General features: G+C 35.1%; 2 protein-coding genes across 4 annotated transcripts; one reads left to right on the top strand and one right to left on the bottom strand.

Moving 5' to 3' along the window:
• Positions 1 to 201: 201 nt before the first annotated feature.
• On the top strand, positions 202 to 4,555 carry LOC115451132. Of its 3 annotated transcripts, none has more exons than XM_037441661.1 (6): positions 202 to 321; positions 514 to 722; positions 1,842 to 2,033; positions 2,225 to 2,366; positions 2,543 to 2,621; positions 4,490 to 4,555. In XM_037441661.1, exons 2-6 carry the CDS (start codon positions 519 to 521, stop codon positions 4,530 to 4,532), a joined length of 660 nt encoding a protein of 219 aa, XP_037297558.1. In that variant the 5' UTR covers positions 202 to 321; positions 514 to 518; the 3' UTR covers positions 4,533 to 4,555. The 3 variants fall into 3 exon arrangements, with proteins under 3 accessions (XP_037297558.1, XP_037297556.1, XP_037297562.1); XM_037441659.1 differs by having other exon boundaries at positions 2,126 to 2,366; XM_037441665.1 differs by lacking the exon at positions 2,543 to 2,621 and having other exon boundaries at positions 2,126 to 2,366; positions 4,490 to 4,554.
• On the bottom strand, positions 4,549 to 6,982 carry LOC115451131 (putative nuclease HARBI1). Its single transcript, XM_030179344.2, has 4 exons — positions 6,570 to 6,982; positions 6,266 to 6,456; positions 5,763 to 5,901; positions 4,549 to 5,567 (listed from the first exon to the last, which is right to left on the bottom strand). Exons 1-4 carry the CDS (start codon positions 6,792 to 6,794, stop codon positions 5,049 to 5,051), a joined length of 1,074 nt encoding a protein of 357 aa, XP_030035204.1. The 5' UTR covers positions 6,795 to 6,982; the 3' UTR covers positions 4,549 to 5,048.
• Between the last annotated feature and the right edge of the window lie 2,005 nt (positions 6,983 to 8,987).

Genomic DNA, 8,987 nt, shown 5'->3' with positions numbered 1-8,987 from the left:
TGCGTTTAGACAAATTATTTATTTAGATACAAAGACTGTATAATTTCTATTGACGATTGTATCCTCTTTACATCGTGAAATCTTAAATATAATATTCTACCTAAGCAGAAACAAAAACCAACATGAATCCTAAATGATCGAATAAAAATTCAAACATATTTTTTATCTTGATAGACATATTTGTATTATGGACTCAGTGGTGAAAAATAAGTTAGTTTACTACTGGCAACCCGACTTTTGACAATTGTGGATAATCAATATATTTGTTATTACCAAAGTAATTACTTTCATGGTATATTTGTATTAGTGAATAGAAATAAGGTAAATATTTAATAATGTATCTGCCCAACTTATGTGGTTTACAATTAATCCTCTATTGTTTGTGTGTGGTGAAAGATTCAAACCTATAAAGTTTGATGGTGATAAAGATTTAAGTAAATTTTACTAACGCATTGAATAGTATATTACTGTTGTTATAAATAATGGGTAGTGGTCTTATACTTTTGTTTCTAGTAAAAATGCAAACTAGTACAATGCGCCGCAAGGCCAGCATAGCTCAGCTGAGCTATTTGGCTGAGTACATGAAAAGCCATAGTGAGATGGCATCGAGCATCAGCCATAGTCTCCAAGAGCGAGCTAATTTGGAAACATTATGGGAGAATCTTACCGCAAAGCTAAATTCTTTGGGGGGGCCAACTAGAACAGTGGCTAAATGGAAACAGGTATGATTTAGTATTGTAATTTTTGACTAATTGCATTTATTAAAGGCTGGTCTGACAGTTTCGGTCTATCGGTAAATCCTTCGAAATGTCAGGCCATTATTATAGGTAGCCAGAAAATGATTAGTAGGTTAGTTTTAATAAACATCCCACCTGTCATATTTAATGACACTATCATACCTTGGTCCTCTAGTGTTCGAGACTTAGGCCTACACATCGACTCCACCCTGAGCTGGAGGCCTCATGTAACCTCTGTCTGTCACGAGAGTCACCGGTACTCTTCGCACTCTTTACCGTCTTAAAAACTTCCTAACGCCCAAGACCAAGATTATGCTGGTGCAAACCTTAATCCTTCCCGCAATCGACTATGGTGATGTTTGTTATTTTGACCTGAATGCAGATCTACTCAACAAACTGGACAGACTTCTTAACAACTGCATTCGACTTGTATTTAACCTTCGCAAATATGTCCATATTTCCTCGCATCGTTTGCAATTAAAATGGTTACCTATTCGCCAGCGCCGCTCTTTGCGTGCACTTACCACCCTATACTCTCTGCTTATGTCCCTGTCCCCTCCTACTTATTTATCTCCAAACTTCCAATATCTTTGTGACAGCCATAATAGGAACCTTCGATCGTCTAATAATCTTCTCAAATGTCCCCCTCATAGCTCTAACTTCACTCATTCTTCTTTCACTATCCAATCTATTCTTATGTGGAATTCACTCCCCCTCGAAATTAGGACGTCCACTACGCGGCTAGCATTCAAATTGAGAGTCCAGCAATTACTCTTGAATAAAGCGGAAGAGTCACTACCTCAGTTCTTTATATATTACATATATATTTATGTATAGTAATTTTTATATATATACATTATTATTATATATATTATTATTTATATATTGTATTATTTGTCATTTGAACTTTTAAATTTTCAACCCTTCTTTCATGCACCTACCATGATTATCTCGGCACCACCCTAAGGTTGGCTGGTAGAGAATGCCTATGGCATTAAGTCCGCCTGTACACATTTGTATATGAAGTGCTAAATAAATAAATAAATAAATAAATAATTGTATATTTTCAAAAGTGAAGTTCATTAGAAAATGTTATCATTTTAGACCTGGCGAGATTTACGAAATAACGTCAAAAGGAAGGGATATCATAACAAAAGAGAATATCAGGGGTGTGGTCCTGGTAGCACCGATAATGGACCTCCGACAATAAAAAAGGTTTCACAGGTGGATGAGCAAGTGCTCTCCATAACGGGCTCCATGGCTGTCCATGGTATGGAAGAGGTTGCCTGTACAGAAGTATGTAAATTTTAAATGTTGCACATATTAGTAAAATTAGACTATACTTGTATGTGTACTTATTCAATAATTAAAATATATTTATTCTAAAGCCTATTCTACCTGACGCAAAATTGACTGGACTGAAATTGCCGCAACCTTCACTACCTGCTTACCAGGAGAAACAACTAACACCACAAACTGTTGAACAGGATTTTACATTTGCTGACCAGATGACATCAACATTGGCCCAGCCTAAAATATTTGTCAGTTCACTGCCAGTGCTGCCTGAGCCTTCCCTTCAACATGCACCATCACCAATAAAAAAGCGTAGACGTATTGTTAAGAGACAGGGTAAGATGATATACTTTTTTTGATTCATAAATAGATACTATCTATTTAATGTATTTATGGCATATTAACAAACTTATTTTACTGTAAAACTTGAATAAAAGAGATATATTATTATTAATTACACAATAAAAAAGTTACCCCAAATCCAACTGAGATTAAACTATATTTACTTTCAGATAGTTTTGATAGTAAACTGCTTCGAATAGAAGAAGAAAAATTAAGAATTAAAAAAGAGAAGAATGAAATTTTACACAGGTGACATTGGACTCTACCATAAATCATCACTTAATATGTGGCAGCTTGGAAGTATGGATTAGAGGAATTAGCAAGCATGTGCAATCAAAACAAAAAAAAAATAACAAGTGCATTTTATATTATATACTAGCTTTTGCCCGCGGCTCCGCCCGCGTTATAAAGTTAGTCGGGCTAAAGTTTTCCGTTATAAAAGTCACGCTATATATTTTCCCGGGAGCCTATGTTCTTCCCAGGGTCTCAAACCGTCTCCATACCAAATTTTATCCTAATACGTTGGGTAGTTTTTGAGTTTAACACGTTCGGGCAGACCGATGCAGCGGGGGACTTTGTTTTATGATATAATTTTGTAGAACTTTTTAAGAGGAACAATCCCGTCATACATTATTGTTGCATAACTTTAACCGTTTACGCAGCGCACGCAACAGAAGCTCTCAAAACTAATAAATTGTCCCCGTTTTTGCATCATGTTTCATTACTGCTCCGCTCCTATTGGTCATAGCCTGACGATATATAACCTATAGCACTCCAGGAACAAAGGGCTATCCAACACAAAAATATTTTTTCAGTTCGAACCGGTAGTTCCTGAGATTAGCCATTACTGCTCTGCTCCTATTGGGTATAGCGTGATGATATATAGCCTATAGCACTCCACGAATAAAAGGCTATCCAACGCAAAAAGAATTTTTCAGTTTGGACCGGTAGTTCCTGAGATTAACCATTACTGCTCCGCTCCTATAGGGTATAGCGTGATGATATATAGCCTATAGCACTCCACGAACAAAGGGCTATCCAACGCAAAAAGAATTTTTCAGTTCGGACCGGTAGTTCCTGAGATTAGCGCGTTCAAACAAACAAACAAACTCTTCAGCTTTATATAATAGTAGAGATTTTAGACTGCCTCAGTGGCGTAGTTGTACTGCATGCGCGGCGCGGTACGAATTCTGGGTTCGAATCCCAGGTCGGGCAAAGTGATATTTGGGTTTTTCTACTCAGTATTAGCCCGGACTCTGGAACGTGTGCGCGATATGCCGATCGGCTCGCCCCATATCGTATCATGGGACGGAACATGCTTACCGAAAAGTGGGTATTTTGGTTGCGCCTCTGCATACCCCTTCGGGGATAAATGCGTGATGTTTCTGTGTATATATTTTGATTTTCTGCACATCATGGGTTCAATAAAAATTATTTGATGAAGGTTTTATTCCATTCCCTCTATGATTGATGTAAAAAAAAATACCATTTCACACCACAATTATCTCACGGCTTACCTCTTATGTCGTTCAAACTCCCAAGCTGCTGCATAATGGTATTGCTATGCTGTTAAAACAGGAATCATATGCTGCAAAATTATATTACGGCACTGTTATGGATATCTCAATTTTCACTTGATTTTAACAGGGCAGAATAACATTATGAAGAAACTTGCATACATAAAAAGTTCTTCATAAGAATTGTTTTTAGTATTTGCAGTTATATTTGTATAATATTAGGATCATCTTTGATTAGTTTCTCCTTAACATCTCCTAAATGAACAAGAACCTTCAGTGCAAATGTCTAACCTCCCTTTGGAGGCATACAGGATCTATGGATTTTATATGTAAAGTACAGTTTGCATCAACCACATGGTTTATATTGCTGTGGAATAATAGGTCTTTCCGTGGGCTAATTTCGTGTGCGACTTTAATTTGCTATTAGTGTATTCAACAGACCTATAATGTGCCAAATTTAATATTTGATGTGTGTTTGTTTGTATGACAATTGGTCAAAATTGCTTTTTGTTTTGAGGGGCCACTGGCACATTACATTAAATACTAATGTCAACACAACTGATATTATCAAAGGTAGTAATAAAATACTTTCCTTTACAGGATGGTGAGTGTTTTAGAAGATATTGCCAATAAATTAAAATGAAATAAATATACTTTGATTTAAACTATTTTACTTTTATTTCAATTCATCTTAACGGCTGAATTAATATTTATGAAAAACAGTACTGAAATTGACCTTTGGCTATGAATTGGGTATAAGTAGGTTACTTATTATGCCTAAAAGATGTGGAAGGAGCTGCAGAAGCTAGTGTGTAATAATAGATTATTAATATAGGAAAGATTAATAAGCCAAATATATTAACACATAAATAATAGAGGTAGAACTTTCATATGCGAGGGTTTATCTAGATAAGTAACACCGCAATGTCTATTTTGCTGCCAAGCAACTGTGTATATGCACTGTTGTATTCTAGTTCGAAGGACTTTGTAGCCAATGAAATTACATTTCAGAATAACAACTGCAGTGGAGTGTCATGTAGGGTTCAGTAATACAAAATTCTAGACAGAAATGTTACTGTTTATGGGCAGTCATATAACTCACCATTAGGTGAATGGCATGGTTTTCTTGTGATTTAATAATAAGAAATTAGAAAATGCCTTAATGATTACCCCACAAATTTTGAATTAATTCTTGCCTGGCATGCTCATCAGCAAATGATGCCATTGGTACAGATCCAATGGCATCATTATCATCATTAACTAGGCTTTCAGTACAGTCAACTTCAATGCCATCATTTAGGCACAAATTATGTAATATTGCACAGGAATTGATAATTTTGGCACTCATAGCAGGCTTATAATGTAATACTCTGTGTGGCATTAAACATCGCCACCTAGCCTTCAACAGCCATATGCATTGTTCCACACAGATCCGCGCTCGAACATGCATGTTGGTATAGTGCGCTTCTGGGGTATTTTCAACAGGATGCAATACAGGCGTCATTAAATATGGTCTTTGCGGATAGGCCGAATCTCCTAAAAGCCATCCAATTTTGCCATTATTGTTTTCTTGTTCCAGATATTGGCTTATGCTCCATGAACTCCAAACCTGACTGTCATGAGCTGCCCCTCCAAACTTTGCACATAAGCCAATGATTTTTAAGTCACTGTCAGAAATCTGTAACAATGCATTCAATTATTTTTATTAAGTCGTAAAATACACATTTTTATCAGTAAGTTACTTAGAATAACAGTGCAAGCCAGTCAGATTCAAATAAGATCAGTAACTATCATTGGTTAAACTATGTAAACACCAGCAAATCCTTTAATTGGGATAAACAATTAGATATATATGTATATAAAGTATACTTACTATTGCTGCATTGATGGCATGGTATCCTTTACTGCTAAAAAATGCTGCTTCACTCGGGTCATGTCTTGGTGCAATTATAGCTACTAATGTGCCATCAACACATCCCAGAACTTCAGGCATACCAAATTTTTCATAAAATCTACAATACCAATACACATATTATTGAGTCTGTCACTTAATTAATAACAATATATAAAATATTTTTTTAAGTTGAAAGAGATGGTATTGGAATTTTTCTTTTTGCTGGCTAATATTGTAACTTACTGCCAGCATTTGCATTCCTATTCAAACACTTCTCTATCATTACCTTTGATATTTCTTAGCAGTGACATTATTAATAATTATTGGAATAATTGAGGAGATTCCTCACTTTGAATCCCTATCCACCAGTGGCTTGGGTCTTGAGCTTCGCCATTGGAGGGTCGTAATTTTTTTATATGCTTGTTTTTTAATAAAGAGAATTGACACATTTGAATAATAAATAATAATGGAGGTTTGTGTACCCTTGTTTGATTTTGTTTTTATCAGGCTCACTAGTCGGAAATTTTATAAATGTTGGAAGAAGTGTATTCAATGCTTCCACTACTTCCTTTATGCACCGACTTGCAGTTGGCTGGCTAACGGGTGCCGACCAATCACTTCCCACCGGTTTTTGGTAGCTTCCTGTAGCCAAAAAGTTCAAAGCTACAAGGATCTAGAAAAACGAAAATAATCATTGTACTAAGGAGTAATAAAATATCAAGGTAAAAGCTGACATAGATGTTTTGATAACAATTCTGCATTAATGAAACAATGAAGGTTTCTTACTTTTGTTTGATTGGAAATTCCAGTACACCTCTCACGAGTCTTTAGACTGTCAGCAAGAATATTGCACAAAAAAACAAAGAGATCCTTAGTGACCCTATAATTGCGTATAAAGAATTGAGGATCCAATGATAGAGGGTCTACAGCATCCCGAAGCATACGCCTCCCAATATTTGTACGTTGTTGGCGCCAACGTCGTACAATTCGCCTCAACAAAACGGCATTCATTTTCTTAAGTGAAAGTTCTGTCCAATACAATTTATTTTGTTTGGATGTATCGTGTAAAAGACAATTCTGGCGATGTCAAGTTAGAAATGGAAAATTCTTTAATTCCAACTAATTTGTTGTAAATTGTAATTCAAGCAATAGGTAATTTAAAAACTCCAAGACATAGACAAAGTGCAACTGCAAACCAACATCTATGACATTGATATTTGATAATCGTTCATTAACGTTTCAAATGTAAGTAATTTATCTAAAACGGTTTTATATATTTTTCGAGTTTTTAACATTAAAATATTATAAGATATGGATTACTAGTCATTTATTTTAGATAAATCAACTTATATCACGAATACAAACAACAAAATTAACTAGGACTTTCCAATTTGAGCGGATGAAAGATTTCTGAACGTTTTACACATCGTAATATAAGCATAGACAACCTATCGTATGGCATACAGAATACTAGAGTCATATACTATTTTTTCAAATAGACCAAAACCGTTGAAAAGAACGAGACAAATATTATGTTGCTAAGGTCGCCTTGCGTACACTTTAAAATAATCAAATGGTTACCTTTGGTCATCTTTATGGTGCCGAATTAAAAAGCAAATAAAATGTCAAATGTTCCAACTTGCCAATTTGTCATTGTTCTGAGGTCTGGCCAACGAATAGTGGTACAGAAAGTAGGGCGGCAAATTCAAAAAAATATACCTTATATCCGCGGGTAAATATCAAGTGACTAATGTATTTATTTAAGATCGTTAAAATGATTTTTTTTTTAATAAAAATATAACTGTAAGATAAACTCATCTTTTTAATCTTCACGGGGTTACAAACCGTAGATTTTTTTGAATTTGCCGCTATATTTTTGTGACACGACTCATTGGTAACGTGACCAGACGTTCCGGTTTGAACGGGACCGTCCCGTTTTTCCGTAATCTGTCCCGGTGTCCCCGCAAAAAACTCGGGGACACAAAAATTGTCCCGTTTTTCGAAACCGTGGGAAAATTTAAGAACCGACCGGGCTGCTACTTGACTACAACGCCTACGAATCTTTTCTCTAATGAATAAAATGTGGACATTTCAAAAAACTCAGTTACAGATTCCAGTTCTGAAAACAATGTTGATAACTAAACTCATATTAAAAAAAAAACCAGCTGTAATAAAACAAATTTCTTCTTCCGACAAATATAAATAAAATTTAACATTAGTATATTACATAATATTTTAAATTTATAATTATCTAATACTATAATCATATCTTATTTTAATAATATTATAAATGCAAAAGTTTGTAAAAAGGTTTGAATGTTTTTTGTTTGTCAGACGTTTGTATGTTTGTCAGAAGTAAACGCAAAAACAGCTGAACGGATTTGTATAAAATTTTGTATTTAGATCAGGTTTTGTTCTTAATTTTATCTTTATAGTTCGGGAAAACGCGAATTTTCCCGAATCATTTTTTCATTGTTTTTTTTTTTTATACTTGACGTAAATAAACCGATGTCCCGTTTTGAGACGAAAAATAAATGGTCAAGTTACTCATTGGCCAAACTCTATTTTTTAAGAACACATCGTGGCGCGTTTATGAAACGCGTTTGTGTTTAGAGCTTGTTATGACAACACGCGTTTACAGTTATCGAAAGTGACATAGGGAATCAACCTCCTGCCCTGCATACATATTGTAATGTATATGAATATAATAACTTCGTCGAGGCGCCGTCAGTCTATTGTTAATTCAATAGGCATTACCGTGATACTAAACCTTATAATTGACGTAATACGTGACGTGTTCTTAATCATTACTTGCATGCACTAGTCTTACCCCCTTATTCATAAACGTTTTTTATCTAAGGACGAAGTAAAGCTGTGATAACAAGCCTGTTTCTCAGTGCCCAACGGCACTGAGAAATAGACATAGGGCCGTTGTGATTGGTTATTATTGTTGTATTTCAATTTTAGCCAATCACAATGGCCCTACGTCTACGCACTGCGAAGACTGCCATGCAGTCAGCACTGAGAAACAGACTTGTTATCACAGCCTTATTCGTCGTTAGATAAAAAACGTCTATGAATAAGGGGGTTAAGGTTTACTGTCGCCTTTTTCGAGTGAATTTGATGTATTTATTATTATATTAAGTATATAGTATATAGTAGTGCCTTTTTAATAGAAAAAAAATCCTCGTAAATAACTAACTA

This window comes from Manduca sexta, chromosome 4, assembly GCF_014839805.1.
Source record: "Manduca sexta isolate Smith_Timp_Sample1 chromosome 4, JHU_Msex_v1.0, whole genome shotgun sequence".
NCBI classification, from domain to species: Eukaryota; Metazoa; Arthropoda; class Insecta; order Lepidoptera; family Sphingidae; genus Manduca; species Manduca sexta.
The sequence above is the reverse complement of the archived record's forward strand: the minus strand, read 5'-3'. Positions and strand labels throughout refer to the sequence as shown.